Genomic DNA, 23,523 nt, shown 5'->3' with positions numbered 1-23,523 from the left:
ATGTGTTTCTGCGCAGAAAAAATAATAATCTCTTTTCAATTTGGAACATGTTTTTTGAGGATCAAATGTGTGTGGTCTTGAATATGGATCGAGTTCCTTTCATATCCTAAGATTTTTTTTCCCTTCTCTGCTCTGGTGTACACATAAATTAACTTATTTCATTTGATAATATATATAATATTACCACAAACGCCATGGAATAGGTTCATAGGGCACTGTAAAGATCCACGTAGAGCAGTCTCTCAGCACATGATTGTGACCGACGTGGATAAATAACAATGTCCAACAAGGAAACTTCATCAAATAGGTTAAAAGCAAGTAGGATAAGTGATGAAGACAGCGTAAGATTTCAAAGACACCATTAGACATGTTGACCCAATCTTGCTTACGTGAAGCCTTGTGATTGGGCAGGGAAGGGACCACGACTTCCCCACGCTTTGAAGCCTATACAAACTCGATCCACATAATTTTCTTGGATTATGCATTTTGTACAATTCCACATACAACCACCATTCCTTCAAAATCCTTTGTCACATCGAAAAGAATCCAATGAGCATTTAATTAGTTCCACATAATGGAAAATGGGTGCACTTTTTTTTTATGTGACTTACAATGATACATCAAATCACTATGCAATGCAACGAATATTGCAGGGCACTCTAGCTTAAATCACCATTTCAATATTCAATGGATAATGCTTTGATTAGTTCCATAAATGTCATTTCTACACCCACTCTAGTTTAAATCACCATTTCAATCAAGAGACTTTGCTTTGAATATTAGTTCCCTAAAGTGTCATTTCTATAATTATTTTTGTGGCTTTCACATCTCACTCTAGTTTAAATCACCATTTCAATCAAGCGACTTTGCTTTGATTAGTTCCCTAAAGTGTCATTTCTACACTTATTTATGTGGCTTTCACATCTCATTTTGTGGACTAAGGAAACTATGTTTGACATAACTTGCAAATTTAACATAGAATTAGAAAATTAGGGTTTAGTGTAATAAGGTCTACGTCAAAACAGGTTAACCTATTTAGACACAAATCATGATTAACAAACGAGTTAAATTCGTGTCCATCCACTTAACTTACATAGCCTATATAATTAAAATACATTTTCTCTTAAAAATCCTAAGTATATAGCCGCATTTTCTGAGATCCTCTAACTGATTTTGTCATCAATCTAATTTTAAATGTGTATAACTGATATAATTTATACTTATAAGATATAATATTGTGTTAATTTAGATAAGATCAAATACTATTTGTGTTAACTCAACCAATTTACATTAAACAGGTTGAAACGGGTTGAAATGAGTCGTATTCATGTTAATCCAACACGATATGTTATTAAACAAGTTATGCAAGTTGTGTCATGTCACCCCTTTAGTTAAACAGGTCGTGTCAGGATTATAGAGTTTGACATGATTAGTTAACTGTGTCGTACTCATATTAACCTATATAGTCGTATACCCACCCTTTAACTCAACATAGTATGAATCCAAATGTTGAATATGAATTTCCACCACTAGGGGTGCGAAAATAAGAGCTCCCACACTTTTCCTTTTTTCCTGGACACACATATTATACAGCTTTAGTGAATTCTACTTGAGATAAAGATTCTTCTTGATAAAGAATTGGAAAAATATCAAGTTATTTTAGTCAGTATCATATATATCACTCTATAGGATTTTTATTTTTCCAATCAATTCCATGTTTTTGTCCATTTTCAAATAGATTATTCCATCAATTTTTTACTTCATTTTTTTTAATAAAATAACTCCCCTCATGAGGTGGAGGCTGCCCCTTCTAGCTAGAATAGGGGGTAGTCGCTGTAGGACCCCACACCTCCTATCATCAGCACTCTATTTTCTCTCTCTGTCTCTCTTTTGTTGCATTTTTTTTTTTCTTTTTTTGGAAAACCTTTTTCCTAGGGATATAATTTATATTTTTCACATGGACCCTACTAAAAAACAATGAAAAATAGACGAAAATATCTATTTGAAAAATAGATAAATAGCTAATTACAAAAATTGGAATTCTGAGGAGTGTTTTAACCTAAAACTCAAGTGATAACTTGATATTTCTCCTGAAGAATTTGGAACAAATTGACTATTGGAAATCGTAATATCTTAACATCATGAAAGAGACTTCAGGAAGATTTCTCCTGAAGCCCATTAAATTTTCTTTTTATGAAGAGAAATCCTTCAAAGCAAGACTGCTTCGTGTACCTACCCTTAAAAAGATAAATTCAAAACCGACATAATACACTCTACCACACAGATCAGTTAAATCTGACTTTTGCCAAAGATGTAGACTCAAGAAGTTGTTTGCACCCAAAAAAAACTCGAACCTTAAACTTGATAATTTATGCCACCAAAGTCCAACACCTTAGAGTTAGAACCCGGTAGATGTACTCATAAAGACAAGCTTTTCTTGTTTAAATAGAATGTTGTAACTGAAGACCAAAAACTGCTTTTAAAAGGAAAAGTAATGTTATATATTACATTTTTATCTCACAACTATTCCACAATACAAACATAACAATCCTAGTCAACCCTAAGATTTTTATTTATTTATTATTTTTTTTATAATAATGGTTAATTCAAAAAATATCACATCAACATTGTACAATAATTATATTGGGTACACAAACGTTAAATCATCACATCAAATTCTCAGTTACCACAAATTCAGCCTTCCAGAAGAACAAGCATGTCCATGATATATCACGTTTTTTTTCTTCTTTATTTTAATGGGAACCTCATGGGAATTTTATATATATATATATATTTGAACAAAATGTTGAATGGATCTACAAATGACACGAGGACTCCTGTTTATGTTTCTTTCATATGACTGATGGCAAATATATATATATGTTTGAAAAAAATGTTGAATGGGTCTACAAATGACACGAGGACCCCTGTTTATGTTTCTTTCATATGACTGATGGCAATGGCACCTTTCAAGTAATACATCAAAGCTGAGAAAAATCATTGCATATCCTAAACAGGAAAACACACACAATGAAACCGATAACTAAGACTTGTTTATCACATTTGAAAAAGACACCATCAAATTCATCCAAAAATAAAAGGGAACAAGTCAAAGTATTAAGTCGCTTTTAAAAAACTTGTCTATCACGCATGAGGAGAACTGGAGAAGGCACATCAAAGGAACACCAAATCCAATTTCCACACCTGGGAAACGTATGGAAACAATTATTTTTTTGTAAAAGGATTACGAAATGGCACAACAATCAAGTAACATGAGCAAAACAGAAGAATAGACAGGATATAAAAGAAAACAGAGAGCCTGGACATCTCAACAAGGAAACTTAATAAGGGGCCGAAAGAGGACCAGTAATCATTGTCTTTAAGTGCATGAAATCGAAAACACAGAGAAAGTACATCAAAGAAAGTGATTTTGCTATAAGAAAAAAGAGCCCCTGCATAATTAGAATGTGTTCGTTATGAGGCTTTTTTGCAATTTCACTGTGCATCTATCTCTGCAATGTGTGGTGCAAAACAAGGATAAGCTGATGATATATTTCACATGGATGAGTTGGCTTACATTCGCGTATGAGGTGGCTTCCACAATCTCTAGATATTCTCTTTCTAGATGTTGAGTCTTACTGTGCTAGTCAGCAGCCATTGTCAAATCTTGGAATGTTGGGTTGCCATTCCCTGATAAAGAGGGTGGCAATGCAAACTGGTTCACGTATAGTAGGTATATCCAGTCCAACAAAATAGGGGCATCTATTGTTATTTTGATCCCACGTGTCTCTGTTAGATGTTTTGTAATTTAGAAAAGGATAAAACTTCTTGAATATGGTGGAATTTTTTCTGAACCGATAAGATAAGACAACATGTCTTAACCTCATGAGTGTCTTTATAATCTACTAACTTTATGTGAGTCATTCATCTTTCTAATGTAGGACTGAAGTCTCCTCTTAAATCTATGACGTCACGTAGTCTTCCAATACTACATGACATTACTAGGTTGCTCTGATACCATTTGTAACGACTTAGGGAAAGTGTTAGTCACATCTGCACTATTACTCCAAAATTTTTAATCAATTTGAAGCTCCTTAAAATCACTTATAAAGTCCAGTTCCACTTAGTAATGAACAGATGCATGATGTTTTTATAATCTCCCCATTATGTGGGTTATTTATCTTTCTAATGTAGGATTGGGGTATTAAAAAGTATCCCTACAGCTTAATGCATTTGTTTCATTGAACAAAAATTCAAAATGTAACTCAATTTCTAATGTAGCTGACATTAAACTGTATTGAGCATAAGATCCACAAACATTGATGCAATCCATCATGAGTGGAGACTATATTTCATGCTCATCTGATCGGTAGCAATCACGAGTCAGCATATAGAAGGACAATCAAGGGAAGGTCCACAACACTTATCAATTAAAAGCAATCAGATGAGGATGGATCAAGCTCAGATGGCGACTTGAACCTAGTCTAATAGCAAAACAGCCAGCCTATATATGACCTGTTCAAGATAATATCCTGAACAACTTATCTCCTGTTTTTGATATATAAGCAACGAACCACACAAGTCATTTCAGTCAATAACATGAGGAGGTCATGAAAATGCTTATCTGATCTATAGCAATCACGAGACAGCAAATAGAAAGAAAACCAAGGAAGGATCAGAACATGTCAATTTTAAAAAGCAAGCAAATGAACTGAGGTCAGATGGAGAGTTGGACCCAAGTTCAATGGCCCAATAATCAACAGACTATAAACCTGACCTAGCTTAAAAAACTTAATTCCTCATTATATTGATATGTAAAGGGCACAAAATAAACAGAAAAGAAAAAACCAGGAACGTTATACAGCTAAGCTTGCTGTGAATGTCTTTAATTATTTTTTAAATCACTCACACATTTTAAAAACACTTCTCTAAAATACTAGCAGGGTCAATTGTGTTTTCTTTCACATAATCATGAATTAAATTGGAAAAAGAGGAAGCCTAAAAAAATGCATACTTGATCTTCCCTTAGATCCTTACAGTGCCTTCCAGTTGAACTATATCAACCTTCAACGCTCATTTGACCAGCATTTGTTGAACATGAAAACTTAGTTTATGTTGACAAATGGATTCACTTCTAATGCACCCACTTTTTAATGCAGCTCATTCATTGATACATAATCATTTTAGCTCCACTTATGTCATGGACATAGCAATACTTGACTAACCAGAATTTGGAAACCAAATGTGCAGCTAATTCTATGGTCGATTTTTTATATTCTCCATGCAGTTCGACAGGTATATTTACCGTACAATTCTACAAGAATAAAAGTACATTTAGTGCCTCGTTTTGGCTTTTAAAACAGAAAACTTAAACAGCAAAACATCTAAGAAACCAATAAACAAAGCATAAGCCATTTTGAAGGTGCCAACAAGAGCTTTAAACGTTCAGAATGCACATCAAACTAAAGGTTATATCAACCACAAGATGCTGATTGGCTGTAGCTCAAGTGATACCAACTCCCCCTGTAAGAATGGGGAAGAGGGTATGGTCAAGGGTTCAAAATGCATCGGTTGCTTCACTAACTTACCAATTATAAACAAAAAATCTAAAAAAGAAGAGTAAGATAGTCAAGAAACTACGTGCAATTTAACATTACAATACCTTTAGATTTCAAGTGAAAATAAGTTTGTAACAAATACCAACATTGCAATTAGTAGCAATTTAGCATCAGGATCCTTTGAAGTACTTGGAAAGAAAACAGGTTCATGATATGCTACTTAGATCAGATTCTGGAAGGATGCTTATAAGCCTATATAGAACTTATATAGATAGTTTCATTATAAGTTAAAAGGTGATAAGGTAGTCTTGAGTTGTAATTCTTAACATTGTAGCTTGGTTCGCAGAAAAAGTTTATCATCTATATAAGATTCTAATAGGTTTATAAGTTTCCTGTATTTTTTATGGTTAAAATCAGCATTTTTGAACGAAAAATGTTCCAAGTTTTGGATCGAGTGATCCCAATTGCAATTTTCTGAGTTAGAAGTGAACTATGAAAACACTGTAACAATCACACAAATGCTGTCATCAATTCTCCACTTCAATAACTTTGATTCTATAGGTAATCTTCTCTTTGATGTCCCCTTATGAATAATCAATCAAACGCGAGAAAAGAAATGGTCAGTTTATGTGTTTTCCAGTCATTGATTTTCACTCTTCCATCAATTCAACTAATATTTCATAAATAAATTTCCTCCAGCCCAGCCAAGTATGAGTACGAGCCCAATACTGTGGCCATATATGTAAGCCAAGCTGAGTAGAGCATAATACAGCTCATTTAATTTATGCCCATATGCTTGTTGGAGAACAGTTGACACTTGGACCTAGATATTGCCAATTGATTACAGTTTGTTATTTAAGTGTGTCTCTTTTACATTACTTCAAAAAGCACTCCAAATTAAGTTTGCTCAATAAGACTTATAGAGACTTCAATATATTGAAGCTAAGTTAAGAGACTGAAATCAATGTAACTGCTAGAGCATTGCCAAGTGAAACAGGAGATCTATGCGAACTCATAACTTTTTTTTGATAAGTAATTGAAATTTCATTAAAAGCGTAAGGAGCTCCAGGTACACAGGAAAACGAGAACTCAAAACTAGCAAGAAAAGAATTAAGAACTATAGCTACTTGCATTCTGCACTCCTGCAGTGATGTAAGATACACCAACAAATCAGGGTGACATAAAAACTCACAAACCAGCCTGATATTCAACCTCCCCTTCCCCCACCCAACCTAGTGCATTGCAACGAACAAAAGACTAATGCAACATGTGAAACTGAAGTACTTGGAGATGACAGAACAACCAAGCTAAAACAAATAACATCAACAATAACAACATCCAACAAAATTTGCACCTGCCATATATAATCTAACATTTTCCTTTCTCATTTCAAAGCTCAAGTACTTGAATCCTATGTCTCAATCAGACAAGGAACAATTAACCACTACATACCTGTAGACAAGCTAATAAACAAAAGGAATGAACTTGCATCTAACTTTAGCCGCATACTCCTTATACCCATCCCCGAAAGTCTCAACCATCAAAGCCTCCTCCAGTTTTGCCTTCTGCTCATAGTACAACAAACAAACTGCTGCAACAAAGAGCGAGCTCAAAGGTGCTCGAAGTGCAACACAGTAAGTTACAAACAGCAGCATCGTAGACGCGTATATCGGATGACGGACCCAGCGATACGGGCCAAACTGTACCACAGCCGTAGGCACGACCACCTTTTCCGAATACTTTGCAAGATACAACGTCGAGTTGTACTGCATCAACAGTGTCACCATTATCAAAATCCAAACCCCCACATTGGTCCACCCGCCCGGAATGCGGTGCAGCTCTGGCCCTTCAAATGCGGCCAACCAGTGCCCAGCCATGACTCCCACACAGAACAAAAGGCGACGCCACCTGGGCAGGTTCACCTCCCACTTGGGGTCATGCGGGCGAGCATAGTAATCCCCATATAACCGTTTCCTTACAGTAACATTGAAGAAAAAGAAATAATGGTACACGAAGAAGAACACGAAAGGCCAACCTTCAAGATAGCCATTGAAATGGGCGGGCGGCACAAGAGTGAGCCAAGTGAATACTGAAGTAACAACGGCAAGTTGCTCAAAGATGTTAGCTTCACCAAATATATTCTTGCGAAGGCAATATAAGCCGTAAATTGCAAACGATATCGCAACGAGCCACGGCCAGAACAACCAAGTCCAGCTGAAGTACATCCAAAAGAAAGGGTTGAAGAGCAAATTCACAGTCCATTTTGTTGCCGCAATAGCGATGGATAAGACCCCAGACAACTTGACAATATCAATAGGAGTTAACTGAGAAAGGCTTTTCTTCAACGAATCAAGTGAGAGGTTTTTGAGGGATTTTAGCAATGGGTTGACCGAATCCGAGCTGGTGGTGCTGGAGTACGAACATTTGAGAGAAGGTAAGAAATGTGTTCTTGTTCTTGTTAAAGATAGTGACAATGGGCTTGCTTTAAAAGAGCAATGCAACGGGGATTTGATGGGTTTAAGGCTTTGGTGGCGCTGAGAACTGCTGATTGGCAAGTGTTTGTCCAAATGTCTGAGAGAGACTTTGTTGTTTGCGAAGGTGAAACCGAAAGGGAGAGTCCTAGAGTGGAGGAGAACTGAACTAGTTTCCATGGTTGTCTGAAGCAAAACAGCAATGGATTTCTACAAAAATTTAGCTAAGCTGAGCATTGCTTCTGCGAATTCAATGAAGCAAATGGAATTGGGGAGGAAAGACTCGTGTCGTCGACAGTATGGGTAAGATGGGAGTTTGGCATGTCAAAAAAAAAAGATGGGAGTTTGGATTTCGGTCAAATCCGGGGAAATTGGGCCCAGCCCATCTTTAGTGATGGCCCAAAGTTGATAAGAGTTTTAACTTTGAAGTTGTTTATTCATATACCAACAATAACAACCCAAAAAAAAAAAAAAAAAGTAACGCATGGAGATCTCAGGAGTATCTACCGTAAAACATGAATAAATTATAAAAACATTAACAAACATAGCTCACTAATCTATATTAGACTTGGAATATCTTTAACCTATTTTATATAACCTATTGGTTTCTCTCAATTTAAAGAAAGTTTATACCTATCTATCTATAAAACGTAACAGGATCCTCTCCAGTTCAAATAAACTGGATAATATCTGGTTAGTTATAGTGGATGAGTATTTTTATCTTTTCACTTTTGAAAGAGACAAAAATATAATTTCACCATAACTAACTGGATATTATTCATTTCAAATGAAATGGAGAAGATCCTAATTCGTATATAAGATGATGTATTTTGACTGGAATAGTAGTCTACTTTTCTAGGTAGATATTGTTTTCTGCTTCTTCTTTTTTAGGGACTGGTGGGGTAAATTTTGTTTGTGAGTAATGCTAGACGTACTCTGTATATTATTTTCTTAAAAAAAAAAAAACCTATCCTTATTTTTCTCACCTGGTTTTTAGAATATAATATTTTCATTTTTTTTTTCCTACCTTTTTAGAAAATGCTATGTAAAACTGAAAAATACACTAAAAAGAACACCAAAAAGTTTGTTTGAGAGACTATTATTGCCTTTATAGTGTTGTATATTGCTTAGAATATGTCTTTGTGCATTTATATGGTCTCTCTCTCTCTCTCTCTCTCTCCCAGAAGTATAAAAATCCGTGGGCGAGTCTCCCATGTCTTGTTTGCCAAGTTATCAATCCACGAAACCAAACCAAACCCAACAACGTTTCTGCTGACCTCACCAACCATGCCCCATTCACAAAACGCGACCCACAAAATATCTCTCGCGCCCAAACAGCCCCTTACAGACGTATCAGCCTTCCTATCCAACGCCAACGCTTCCGAGAACTCATTCCTTTAAACTTTGCTCCAGAATTAACGTCCAGTTAAACCCAAGTACTGCAATTGTTTTTGGTAACGTTATTTTCAAGATTCTCACCGTAGATCTGTTCCTGTTTTATTGAGAATCAGAACCGTATTTTATAGTACTGCTCATTTTCTATCTGAGACATCAAAATAATGATCTTTTCGAAGCTTGGCCGTGCCTTGTCACGGTCTTCTGGCTCTAAGGTAAGTTTTTTCACCATTTTTTTTTTGCTGTTGAAGTTTTCAGTTTTCTGGGTTCTTTGTTATTTATTTGTTTAATTTTTGGTGGGCTAGAATTTGTCGTATGGCGGTGGTGTTGGGAGATCGGTGATTGGCAACGAAGGGCTTCTGGGGTTGCCAGGTGTGAATGCGTATCTGGGTCGTGTAAATGGGGGATTAGGGATTTTGAGGAGGTATTTAGCGACAGTTGGAGCTCACAAGGCGTTCGTTTCGAAGGCGTATTTGTCCGATTTGAACCATGTTCTTGCAAACCCTAGACTACGTCGGCTTTTCTCGAGTGAAGCCCCTAAGAAAAAGAGTAAGTGATTGAAATGTGATCTTTGTGTTCTGAGTTTTGACTTTGTTTGGGTATTATTTGGCCAATGCTGGGGAACTACTTTTATTGTTTAAATACTAGCTAAAATCAATGCGCAGTAGTTGTTTCTAAGAGTAAGAAAAGTACTTTTGTAAATGCTAATGCTACTTGGATTGTGGTATGGACAAGGTTGAGTGTGTATTGCCCTTCATTTGCAGATTATGAGAACTTTTATCCGAAGGAAAAGAAGGAGATTCCAAAGGGAAAGGACCAAAAATCGGAGTCAAAAGGTGAATATTTTTTTTTTTTTTGCTTTTGAGCTGTTATAATCTTTATTTTTTTATGCATTTCCCCCTCATTGCAATGAAAAATTCTCAATTTGGAGATAGCTGTTGCTGATTGTTCAGAAATGGGAAACAAAGTAGGGTATCATTCTTAACTGTTAAGATGTTCTTTTTTGTGTTTTGACGTGTTTCAGGACACCATTTAAGAGCTTTTCTAAGGTCGTAGTTGTTCTTGTATATATTTTCTTCAGATGATAATATAATTTACATTATGTTGCTTAGCATTATGCTTCTAAAATGGAGGATGTCTGTTTGAGCTGAAAGTAAATTGGCGATTGCAGATTGTAGCAGTTTTAGATAGGTCATTGGTGGCTTTTCATTTGCTTGCTTTTTAGGGAGCTTGTGTATTGCACGGTGGATGCTGCAAATCAATGTGTCAGTTTTGGTTTGCAGCAATATGTTGGAGTTTTAGATGTGTCATTGTTGGGTTTTCATTTTTTTGCCTCTAGGGAGCTTGTACATTGGATGGTGGATACTGCAAATTCTCTGGGTAGCTTTAATATTCTGGTTTGCTTTCGGCTTTCCTTTGAGGAATGGCTCTAGTTCATATGGGAGGTAATACCAATTTTATTGTAGCTAATGCCATTGCAGGTGCTAATTTTATGGCAGGCTCATTTTTTTGAATCTTGTAAAAGGCTAGCTTGCTCTGTACTTTAGCTGTATTGGGAATGGGGTTTGGCTGGCGTGGTGCAGTAAGGTTGGCCTAGCCTTTTTTTTTTTGGATTAAAAAAAACTATGTTAAGGTTGCCCAAGCCCTGTGGGCTAGACTATGTTAAGGGCTTATTGTGATTGTATTTTAGGTTTCTTATACAGAAAAAGAAAAAAACTTTTACTTTGCAAGTTTTTGTGTCTTGTGCACGTCGAACCCTTGAAGTGGAGGAATAAAGCTATCTTACTGCATTGAAGATGTAAGAGATTGGGGTAGAGTTTGCTAAGTTACACACGTTTTGTATTCCCAAATATTTGCTCCCTTTCTCTTCCACAAATTCATAAACAACTTCATTGCAAAACAACTGTGATATCTCTAGTGTGAACTTACGAACCCTTCTTGAACATAACCTTTATGTTCTCTATGTTTGCATTGTTCATGCATCTGCTTTTTATTTATTTCCATGCTGGGTATGAGATATACATTAATCAATTGAAGTAACCAATTATTCTTCTAATTTCAGATGACTCAAAAACAGATGATCAATGGAGTTTTCAAGATGCTTTCACAAAATTTCAGAATTCATTGACCCCTTTTATTATAATTGGGCTGGTTCTTTCTTCTATGTCATTTGGGTCTCGTGAAGAGCAACAGGTAAGCATATCCTTATGTAATTATATTGCCATTCTACAAGCTTCTTGGTTTTATTCAGATCAATTTGCAAAATTCAACAACTAACATACTTTTGAATTACATTTTTAATCATCATTAACACGGCAAAAGCCAACTGTGATATGTATATTTTTCTCATAAAACTTGTTTATTAAGCTTTTCCCTTTCAAATAGCATGGTGTAAAAATATATTCATTGATACCCCATTCTGGAAAAATGATAGAAAAGATCAATTTACTATTAGGTAAACAATATCATTTAATGTTGTTAATGCCATGCTACAGGCCAAGAATAATAGTAATAAAGGGATTTTCATACATCTTAATTGTGGCCAATATGAGTAAATTGAACTTATAAAGAGAAAAAAAAAAAAGGTCTGGACCCTTCGCTTGCTTAGAAGTGGATTTGAAAGGCCTTGGTCACTCTCCAATTTGGTAATCTGAAGATAGAAATCCAAAATGATTCCTTTCCTTACTATTAATAAAATGACCAGACGTACCTGGTTGCCCGAAATCAGTCTAGACAGCGGGCCCTCCCCTTTCTGGCTGGGTTCAGTTGGGGAAGGGTCAATCTCCTCTATTACCCTCGTTACCCTTCGCCCGCTTAGAAGTGGATTCTAAAAGGCCTTGGTGACTCTCCAATTTGGCAATCTGAAGATAGAAAACCAAAATGATTCCACCCCTTGCCATTAATAAAATGACCAGACGTACATGGTTGCCTGAAATGCAGTCTAGACAGCGGGCCCCCTCCCCTTTCTGACTGGACTGACTCGGGGAAGGGTCAATCTCTGCTATTACCCTTATTAGATAACAAATTTCGCATTATGACCTCTCCCTGATTTGGTTCATTTTCTTTCTATATTGTGTTTTTTTTTTCCCCTGAAATTATGTCACCACTCTCTTGTGCTTTTGCATTTTTTGACATTGAGAACCCAGTTTTCAAATTAATAACATTAAGATCTGAGTTTTGAGTCACATCCAAGACCTCCGTCCACATTTCTGTCTAATAAATAACGGGAAGGACACGTAAATAGAATTATGCCCCTCATATCATTTTTTTTTTAATTTAAAAAAAAGACCTCCATAGCCAGTCAACCTACACGGCATGGATGAAAGTTTCAGATTGTATTGTCATAATGGACGAAGGTTTCAGATTGTGTTTTTTATACGAGGTGCATAATTGTATTTTCATGTTATCTGCTATTTATATGACAGAAAAATGGCCGAAGGTTTCAGATTCAAAGTGATCTGAAACTTGAGTTTTAATATCATCAAATTGGAAATTAGAGTCTCAATGTCAAAAATGTACGAAATTACAAGGGTATAGTGACACAATTTTTCTTTTCTTTTTGGCCTTGGCTTTAGGCAGAAAATTGGTCATTTATATTGTTTATGAGAATAAGGATCCATCCGCCACCTTGGGTTCTTGAGGCATAGTTCTCAAAAGGCCTTAGTTTGTCATAAAGCTTGGAGGAAAAATAATGGTCATTTTCAGTCAGATTGGATTACTCAACTATCCTTTAGATTTGAAATTTATTCCTTTCCTATATTCCTGCAAAATTGATACAAGATGAGCCTTGGATTAACTCATTTGACCTGGATGTATCTCAAATTAAGATAATATCATTATAAACCGTTTATTTTAGTTTTTTTGTGTATTAACAACAACAAAATTTGTTCATTAAACTAGTTTCTATATATCCAATTGACTGCCTGACCAGAACTTTTAACTCTTAAGAACCTGGCCTTATTACCTGCATGAGTTATCATTAGCTGAAGCTCCATTAGATAAAGTGGTTTCTTGCATTGACTGGGAGACTTCCATTGATGCTGGTTAAATTGCTCTAATCCCATTTTCTGTTCAGTTTTAACATCGTTTTGTGGACATTTCTTGAAGTGGATTAATTACAATCTTTACCTTCTTGGTGGAAATTTCTTTGGGTGATTGCTTATTTCAGGCACTAGAACTTGTACTTGGGTCTGCATGGTGACGTAATGCTTACGATTAATGATCTATGTAACTTTTAAATTGCTGCATTTTTTCCCTATTCATTTATTTCCCATTAGAAAATGTTTTTACCTTTTCTTTTTGATGTTAAATTTACTTCTGGTCATTCTGAAATTTCATATTTTTTGCAGATTAGTTTTCAAGAGTTCAAAAACAAGCTTCTGGAGGCAGGTAAAGTGGACCACATAGTTGTTACAAATAAGTCAGTCGCCAAAGTTTTTGTAAGGAGCTCACCACGCAATCAGACAAGTGATGATGTTGTGCAGGGACCTGTTAGTGGTACACCTACAAAAGGGAATGGGGGCCAGTATAAATACTATTTCAACATTGGTAGTGTTGAGTCTTTCGAAGAGAAGTTGGAGGAAGCCCAGGAAGCATTAGGGATAGATTCCCATGATTATGTTCCTGTAACATATGTCTCTGAAATGGTTTGGTACAATGAATTGATGAGATTTGCACCAACACTCTTGCTTTTGGGATCCCTTTTGTTTATGGGGCGGAGAATGCAAGGTGGGCTAGGTGTTGGTGGCAGTGGTGGAAAGGGTGCCCGTGGGATATTCAACATAGGAAAGGCACATGTTACCAAAGTAGATAAGAATGCCAAGAATAAGGTTAGCTTTCTGTTTCTCTGATTTTTTTTTTTTGGGCTTCATCCAATTTTTACAGTAATTTATCTTTCCTCACTTAGCAATAATTAAAAAACTACCATGTTTCTAGAAAGTGACTCAAGAGACTTTTTCTTTTCTGGTGGGTTTGTCCAGATCTTTTTCAAAGATGTTGCTGGTTGTGATGAGGCAAAGCAAGAAATTATGGAATTTGTGCACTTCCTAAAGAACCCTAAGAAATATGAAGATTTGGGAGCAAAAATTCCAAAAGGTGCTCTTTTGGTAGGCCCTCCAGGCACGGGAAAGACCCTTCTAGCGAAAGCAACTGCAGGGGAGTCAGGTGTCCCTTTTCTTTCCATATCTGGTTCAGACTTCATGGAGATGTTTGTTGGTGTTGGACCGTCCAGGGTCAGAAACTTGTTTCAAGAAGCAAGGCAGTGTGCTCCCAGTATAGTTTTTATTGATGAGATTGATGCAATTGGTCGAGCAAGAGGGCGTGGGGCCTTTTCAGGTGCCAATGATGAGCGTGAAAGTACGCTAAATCAGTTGCTGGTAGAAATGGATGGCTTTGGTACCACTGCTGGAGTTGTTGTGATTGCTGGCACTAATAGACCTGATATTTTAGACAAAGCTCTGTTGAGGCCTGGCCGATTTGATCGCCAAATTACCATTGATAAACCTGATATTAAAGGTCGTGACCAGATATTTCAGATCTACTTGAAAAGAATTAAACTTGATCATGAGCCATCATATTTCTCTCAGAGGCTTGCAGCCCTCACGCCTGGATTTGCTGGAGCAGACATTGCAAATGTCTGCAACGAAGCTGCTCTAATTGCTGCTAGGAATGAAGGATTAAAGGTCACAATGGAACATTTTGAGGCAGCTATAGATAGGATCATTGGTGGTTTGGAGAAGAAGAACAAGGTACGTCATTTCTAGCCACTTGTGTTACATGATATGATCACATTTTTGAATTTTAACTCTATGACCATGTTGCTGTTGGGGGAAGCTTTTTTTCTTCTTTGGGGGTTCAATGAAAGACCATTGCAATTTATCTGGAACTGCTTTTCATGACACTGCTCATGGAAAGTTGCTGGGGAAACTACACTTCATCCATTTATGATTTGAGTCAAGTTCGAGTTGCCAACCTATGGTTTTAAAATGTTGCATTTGAAGTCTAGTTTTTTCTTCTTTTGGTTAATGAGATTAATATATTTATACTATAATGCGATTGTTGTATTTTCTGGGACTTTTTTTTTTGAGAAATGTGATTTATGCATCTGTATTTTAACGATTTATTTCTGGAAAATAATAAAGAATGTGGCCTCACGTGGGATAAGTGTAATGTTTTAAACCACAGGCTGACAATTTGAATTCCACCCTAATCTTATGTAGGTAAAGTGTAATTAGCTCTAAGTTGCTTTTTCTAAAGGTTATGAGAATCCCAAATGCTTTCATTCCATTGCGCTTCTGGACCTGCCATTTGGTTGTGTGTTTTGAAATTTCCAATGCTCTAGAAAGGATTCTTGATCTACAGGGAAACCTAAATTTTTTAAGTTCCAATCTGATCCTTCTTTCCCCCTTGATCAACATCAGAATTTCTGACATCTTTATCTGTCAAGCAGGTGATAAGCAAGCTGGAACGCCGTACTGTTGCCTACCATGAATCAGGTCATGCTGTTGCTGGCTGGTTCTTGGAGCATGCAGAACCCTTGTTGAAAGTGACAATTGTGCCGCGTGGTACAGCAGCACTTGGATTTGCCCAATACGTTCCTAATGAAAACCTTCTAATGACTAAGGAGCAGCTTTTTGACATGACCTGCATGACACTTGGCGGTCGGGCTGCTGAACAGGTAAGCCATGCAAAACAACCAAATTCCCAACTGATATATTTTGGGACTGGAAAGATTAAAAAGTAATAATCCAAGCGTAATGCAATAGTCTATTCAACTATGATGGTGGTGATATGGATATTTTTCTTTTGGATGCAGGTGTTGTTGGGGAAAGTATCAACAGGTGCCCAAAATGACTTGGAGAAGGTGACAAAGATAACCTATGCCCAAGTAGCAGTCTATGGTTTCAGCGACAAGGTGGGTCTCCTCTCTTTTCCTCCAAGGGAAGACTCATTTGAGATGAGCAAGCCGTACAGCAGCAAGACTGCTGCAATTATTGACAGTGAAGTGCGAGAATGGGTGGGCAAGGCATATGTACACACAGTCCAACTTATAGAGGAACACAAAGAGGAGGTGGCTAAAATTGCCGAGCTGTTGCTTGAAAAGGAAGTTCTTCACCAAGATGACTTGCTTCGAGTTTTGGGTGAACGGCCATTCAAATCAAGCGAGGTGACGAATTATGATAGATTTAAGAAAGGTTTTGAAGATGAAGATCAGAAGACTGTAGAGATACCCGTTGCTGAGGAGGAGGATGGATCTTCACCCCTTGAACCTCAAGTAGTCCCGACGTGATTACTAGGGAGGTTGGCTGTAATTGTACATGGAATGAATTATGATTTGTTTTCAATTTCCCTTAACGTGAACAAAATTTGTACAATCGGTATTGATGATTACAGCGCCATCTTTGCTTTGCAATATATATATTTTATGTCTAGTGTAATTTCTGAGCTGTTCAAACCATTCTGCCCATACCAGCACCCAATAACTTCGACAGTATTGCACAAACCATAATCGTTCATAGCTTCGCCACCGGTGTTTTTCGTATTTGCGTCTGAGTTTGTTAGGTTGATATCCGCCTCAATTTGATATGGGTCAATCTAAATTTAAATGGGTTAAATTTATTGACTTCGGCACAATCTATTTAAATAAGTGGGTGGCCCGATTTTGCCCACGTAACTCATTAATAAACAATTTGTATTAACCTATTTAATAATCAGGTTGTGTTAGATTAACCCAAACACAACTCGTTTGACGGATTTCGACCAATTAAAAACAAGATCTGATTTAATTTATATTAGTTATGTGAGTCACTCAAGTTAATTCGAAATTAACTCGCTTGGCTGCTTATCCAATTTAACTTGGACCTAATTATACAGGATTTAATACGGAGGTCGTAAATCATGTCAAAAGTATCTGATACAGTAATACTACTTTCGGTTCTGGGGGATGTAGTTATACATGATTAGACGTTGCGAAAACAAGTTTTTGGAACGGGATTTACGGGGCTTGATAGTTGATCCAATAAATTCTAGCCACTAATTCAAAATCAAAGGAAGAAAAGATTGGGGACAACTGGACAAGGTCCATCAAAGATAGGAGACAACCTGAAATTGCTATGTATCCTCAATTATTAATGTGACACGTGCATCCTGTTTACACAGAATAAATAATGCAAGTGTATATATATATATATTAGCACCAAAAAAGATAATGGTAATGTGCCTTCACATTGCTTTACCTTTATGGTACGCGTTTAAGAATATATAAGATTTCAGGATTAAATAAAGCAAGGAATTTTACTTTTGGTTGGCATAGTCCATTGATATGTGGGATGCATTCTTATCTCATAAGTATGAGATTGATATTCGATTCTATCTATGGCATTTAGATTTTTAAAAATATAATTGGAATCTCTTCATGAAGATTAAATTTTATAAATTTAATGGTATATATATTGTCATGTTATTTAAAATTTGAAAAAAAAAAAATCATATTTAGTTTAGATTTTTATCTGATTTAGATTTAGTTTTTGAATTTTCAATTTTACGAATAAGGTTCTTAAGTTTTGTCGGAGTTTAAAATAAGATTTCTCTACCACTTTACCATAAAAGCTAATAGTTTGTCATATGTTACACGTATTTCATTTAACATGTTAACGTTTATCTCAACACCTCAATGCAATGCCATGTCAACCGAACCAAAGTCTTTTTTATTGTGGATTTGCTCTTTAGGTTTTTAGGTTGTGTTTTTTTAAGTTTAATGTGCCAAATCGACTGCTTTTTATTTTTTTTTCTTCCTGTAAATGACTTGGCATTTGCTGACGAACGTGACATTGGATTTAGCTGTTCATGACATGTCAAATGAGACACATGTGGCAGACGATAAACCGTTATCTTAAACAATAAAGTGACCGATAAATCTATTTTAAACTTTGACAAAACTTGATGATGAGACAAAGTAACTAGCAAGAATGAGTTAAATAAATGACCCGTCCCATTAAGGTAACCGATGCAATCACAAAGGGCTATTATAAGCAAAGGCAAAGCAAGGGCTCTGAAAGAGATTTTGGAGTCTTTTCAAATAACACAACAATAAAACCGACACCCAAAAAGGCTGGATCAAGGGCACTGACGAGCAGCCACACCATAGCAAACAAAATCAACAAACAAGAGCCGGAAGGAAAAGTCTCCATTCAAAAATAAACAACAATAGAGCAGGGAGACAAAATCACACAAAAGCAAACAAAATAAAAAAAAAAAATTGCAAAAAATACGACGACAGATGAAAGTGGCGACAACGAGACTCAGAGAAGAATGGATACCAGAGGTCTAGAAGGCGTGTAGAATGTCATGAGGGCCGCACTTCAACGCGTGGTGGTCGGAATGAGGCAAGGAGCAGCCAAAGGAAACAACGTCGGTGAGGCACATAAAATAAAATAAAATAAAACAAAATCTCCAATAAAATGGATTGTCTCCATTTTACTAGTCGTTGTAGGGAATTCAAATTGACTCATCGACACCCAATTGAATTATTAAATGGGTTGAATAGGGCTTTGAATTTCTAGAACAAGAACTTGGTTGACCCATCAACCTGAAATTGTCCAAACTATAATTTTACGAAGAAGACCTACCAATTCTTTTGAACTTCATTAAAAATTGATATTGGTAGAGTTTTCTTTTAATCTTTTTTGTTTCTTTGAATTAAAAAAAAAATACTAGAAAGTCAAAAAAGTTACTTTTATCATTTCTAAAATAAAGGTGTCAGAAAAGGACTATGGCGGTGCATTATTCACACTAGTGCTTCTTCTAGAGGCTACCAATGAGGAAGGCTCTCTGTGGCTTTCCTGTTGGTCTCCTTTTCCACCACCCGATTTAAACCCCAAAATATCCACCCTCTTCTTTCCCACATCTCCTTTCTCATTCAATATTTGCAGCTCTCTCTGTCTTTCTCTCATTCACTCATTCTCTGCGGTATACTGTTCATGTATTCTCACCCTCTTGTTTTAATTTATGTTGGTTTCCTTACAATATTCACTAACACTATAATATTGTGTTTTTTAAGGTTAACATGGAATACAAGGAGGAGTACCAGCAGGCTCTAGCGCCCCAGTACGAGTGTCTTCTCTTTGGTAAGCTTTCTTGCTCGGATCCTTTCAAAATCCTCAGGTTTTACTGCTTTTTCAGTGAGTTTCTGTTCGAGTGAATCTGAGTAGGGAGTTTGGTAGATATAAAAATGGTGGTGATCGATGATGCAAATAATATGTTGCTTTACAGATGTTGATGACACCCTTTATCCCCTGAGCTCTGGTCTGTCCAAAGCATGCACAAAGAATATTGAAGGTACTGCATTGATCATGATTCTCTAATTCCTGATGTGTTTACAGATTATGTTTCTGTTTAATTACTAATACTACCCCTCCACAGAGTATATGGTTCAAAAGCTTGGGATAGAAGAAGAGAAAGTCCCTGAGATGAATCGTATGTTATACAAGAATTATGGAACAACAATGGCGGGTCTTAAGGTATACTATTATTGTCCTCTTGCTAAAATGAAGAATTTTGAACATGTCATAGAGTTGAATAATGAATATATATTCCCCTGTCCAGGCAATTGGCTACGACTTTGACAATGATGACTATCATAGGTATACCAGTTTGGTAATTTCCATCCTCTAATATTGAAAAGTATTTGGTCTCACACTTGCCATTTTACAGATTTGTTCATGGGGGATTACCCTATGATATATACACTAAATATAATTATTCTTTTTCTTGAGTTATATTATATACTTGTATTATTATGTGGGCAATTTCCTCTGAACTGGGTGGAAAGAAATTTCTCCAAACCAATTTAAATGGAATTTATGTCATTTACTTTGTGGGGATCCTCTGTTGAAAAGTATTTGGTCTCACACTTTCCTATTTTACAGATTTGTTCATGGGAGATTGCCCTATGATGCACTAAAACCTGACCATGTTCTGAGGAGTCTGTTGCTTAGCATGCCTTTTAGGAAAGTTGTAAGTTGATTTCTCTATAGAAAAATTCAGATAAATTAATTAGCATGCATGGAGCTTTCCTTTGACAATGTTTTTGGTGGTTACAAAATAGATTTTCTCAAATGCGGATAAGGGGCATGTTGCCAAAGCTCTTAGCAGGCTTGGATTGGAAGACTGCTTCGATCTGGTTATAAGCTTTGAGACTCTGAATCCGACCACCAACGAGAATGATAATGCCTATGATAACGTTGTTCACATTCCTTGTCAACCCAATTCTACCTCGGAGCTTCCCATGTCTCCAGTCATTTGCAAACCATTTGAAAATGCATTTATACAAGCATTCAAGGCAGGCAGCATCAATCCTCAAAGAACAGTAAGATAACCAACTCTCTATTTGTATGCTAGCTAGCTTGGGTGATTAGAAGCAAAATTTCCTTGATTTTCATTTATAAGTTTATCTTCTAAGAAAGGATATACGCATGTGTTGTGTCAAAGTATTGGTATAAAACTATATAGGTCAACTTTGTTTATCTCTCTATGTGTTTTATTTCATTTAAATTAGTCTTTATTTTCATATAAGAGTTTTGATAACTCAGTTCTAGTTTATATTCCAATAAGAACTGCTGACTCAACCCTAGATTTCTTGCGTAATATGTAGAATCCTCTATTTAAAGGGGTTATGTTATGAGTAAAGAATGAAAAAAAAAATTAATCTCAAACCTTGTGTTTGAAAGGTGTAGGTTTCCTTAAAATCTAAGGTATAGGTTCTTTTATAACCTAATTTATCTCGTTGTGAATTTAGGTTCGTATTGTAATCCGGCTCATTTAATTAAATGGGTCAGACCTTTCAGTCCTAACTCATTATTTTCATTTTGGGTTTGTGTCAAAAATTGTCAACTCTAATTATAAGGATGTTTTTTGTTTTTTTGTGGTTTTTTCCAGCTTTTCTTCGATGATAGTATCCGAAATATACAATGTGGGAAGCGTATGGGGCTTCACACAGTGCATGTAAGTCAGAATATATATACTTGAATTAACAGTAGAAATAATTAGGAAAAACGATTAATCCAATTTCAATTCTGGTGGATATATAGGTGGGCACATCTCATCGTGGAAATGGTGTAGATTATGCTTTAGAGAGCATCCACAATATTAGAGAAGCATTGCCGGTGCTATGGGAAGCCATTAATGAAGAGTCAGGAAGCATAGAGTATCCAAGGAAGATGGCAATTGAGACTTCAGTGAAAGCCTAGCATATATGATCAGGGAGATCAGATCACTAATGTATGTTTATTGGCATTTCAGCAATAATGCCAGATTTGTATTAATTACTTTTTGGTACTGGACTTGTATGATCCCTATCTCTAATGATGATCTATGCATTAATTCTCTTTCTTAATTTAATTTTTTGTGGTGCACTTTTCCTAATTCAATGTTGTTCAATACAGAATTTGTTGGTGCAAATATTCTAAATTTGGAAAATAATGGTAAAATGCTCTAGGGCGCGTTAGAGGGTCGCTTTCTTTAAGACAATATTTGCCCTTACCAATTTTGATTAATTGAAGTGCACCAGGTTACACTAAAGTTGTTCAGATTTTATATGATATTTGTCTGCATTATGCACAAACGAAACCAATCCACAACACCGAACACGACATATGTTTTTGCAAAACAACAAAACTTAGCCATCACAAAATTTTATGTAAGACAAAAGCTTTTAAATTTTATGTAATACATAAGCTTTTAAGTTTTTGAGAGAGATAGATTAGCATAATGTCATAGATACCTTTCCTGTAAATGAAATGGGTTAGTGACTATTCTTAAGTGATGTCTTTTTGTGAAGAGGTTGAATATGAATATGTTTTTTTATTTTTTATTTTTTATTTTTTTTTTCATATAGAGTTGTCTTTTTAAACAAGTAGTTTCAAAATTAACATTCATTTAATTCTATTCGTTCGATCGCAATAATCACTTAACTTAGATAATTGAATTTTAAAGATAACATATTTTGACAAAGGGTCACAACCTTTATTAACATCTAACGATATTATAAATCCAATCGCTAAATCATACTTACAAGCATCTTACCATCTATATTGAACTATTAGATTGTATAATCACAATCATAGTTATGATTTGATTGCTATGATGTTTCATATTAAGTGTGCCAACAAGATGTAACAAAAACATCTAAAACTACACAAGTGTATGTATATGCATATGCATAATAATGTATAAATCACAATCGTCTAAAATTAAATAATCATGATTTGATTGCTATATATGATGTTTCATGTTCGGTGTGCCATCAAGAGGCAACAAAAACATCTAAAACTACACGCGTATACTTATATGCATATGCATATTATTATACACTCAAACATTGCGTAATAGTTTGGAGTGAGTGAGTTGGACGTTAATAAATATCCACGAGGCTAATTAACTCTTTTCACAAAATTAGAATAATTCCCAAAATATAAAATATACATATATATAGAAATAAGTATTAATTTAGAAAAAAAAAAATAACAAAATTTACCAACCACTCTTTCTCTTTACATGTAATTATGTTGTCTCTTTACATGTAATTGTGACAAAAGAAAAAGTAAGGCTTTTTGATAAAGCAACTACAACGCATCATTTTAATTTACCAATGTGGAGTTGATCATCGCACCTGGAAAATTTGGAATGCATCATTGAGTTCAGAGTCTGTCTTGACGTCTTGGTAAAGTTGAATAGACACATATTTTGAGATTATAACAATTATGAGAATTATAACAATATTTAATGATAAGAAATCATTTTAGAAGACGAAATAATGTCATTCAAGCTCAATGGACTCACTCACGATGTTACACATTGGTGCCACACAAATGACACAATACTTTCTCCTCTTCAAAATTCAACCTCCTCAATTCCCAAGTTAGGAAATTATTCACATCATCAACCTAACAAGTCAGGACCACAAAATACAAGGAAAATAGAAAAACAAGAAAAAATTAAAAAAATTAAAAAAAAAGCACAAAATCCCACAAAACACCACAGGAAGAAGGCTGCCGGATGATTTTAGCCAAAAAGCAAAAAAACCACATGTAGGCGTGTGCGAG

The 23,523-nt window shown here is 35.7% G+C and overlaps 3 protein-coding genes across 3 annotated transcripts; 2 read left to right on the top strand and 1 right to left on the bottom strand.

The window, feature by feature from the left end:
* Positions 1-3,089: 3,089 nt before the first annotated feature.
* On the bottom strand, positions 3,090-8,314 carry LOC132164001 (uncharacterized). Its single transcript, XM_059574406.1, has 2 exons — positions 7,011-8,314; positions 3,090-3,204 (listed from the first exon to the last, which is right to left on the bottom strand). The coding sequence occupies exon 1, from the start codon at positions 8,207-8,209 to the stop codon at positions 7,022-7,024; it is 1,188 nt and encodes a 395-aa protein (XP_059430389.1). The 5' UTR covers positions 8,210-8,314; the 3' UTR covers positions 3,090-3,204; positions 7,011-7,021.
* Positions 8,315-9,228: 914 nt separating this feature from the next.
* On the top strand, positions 9,229-16,863 carry LOC132163485 (ATP-dependent zinc metalloprotease FTSH 10, mitochondrial-like). Its single transcript, XM_059573789.1, has 8 exons — positions 9,229-9,639; positions 9,730-9,973; positions 10,189-10,260; positions 11,487-11,617; positions 13,774-14,253; positions 14,404-15,171; positions 15,873-16,100; positions 16,239-16,863. Exons 1-8 carry the CDS (start codon positions 9,589-9,591, stop codon positions 16,710-16,712), a joined length of 2,448 nt encoding a protein of 815 aa, XP_059429772.1. The 5' UTR covers positions 9,229-9,588; the 3' UTR covers positions 16,713-16,863.
* A 2,386-nt stretch (positions 16,864-19,249) lies between these two features.
* Positions 19,250-21,815, top strand: LOC132163734 (suppressor of disruption of TFIIS-like). Its single transcript, XM_059574102.1, has 9 exons — positions 19,250-19,390; positions 19,482-19,548; positions 19,694-19,759; positions 19,844-19,941; positions 20,027-20,064; positions 20,350-20,437; positions 20,529-20,789; positions 21,359-21,424; positions 21,511-21,815. The coding sequence occupies exons 2-9, from the start codon at positions 19,488-19,490 to the stop codon at positions 21,667-21,669; spliced, it is 837 nt and encodes a 278-aa protein (XP_059430085.1). The 5' UTR covers positions 19,250-19,390; positions 19,482-19,487; the 3' UTR covers positions 21,670-21,815.
* Positions 21,816-23,523: the final 1,708 nt, after the last annotated feature.

This window comes from Corylus avellana, chromosome ca10 (assembly GCF_901000735.1).
Source record: "Corylus avellana chromosome ca10, CavTom2PMs-1.0".
In the NCBI taxonomy this organism is placed as follows: domain Eukaryota; kingdom Viridiplantae; phylum Streptophyta; class Magnoliopsida; order Fagales; family Betulaceae; genus Corylus; species Corylus avellana.
The sequence above is the reverse complement of the archived record's forward strand: the minus strand, read 5'-3'. Positions and strand labels throughout refer to the sequence as shown.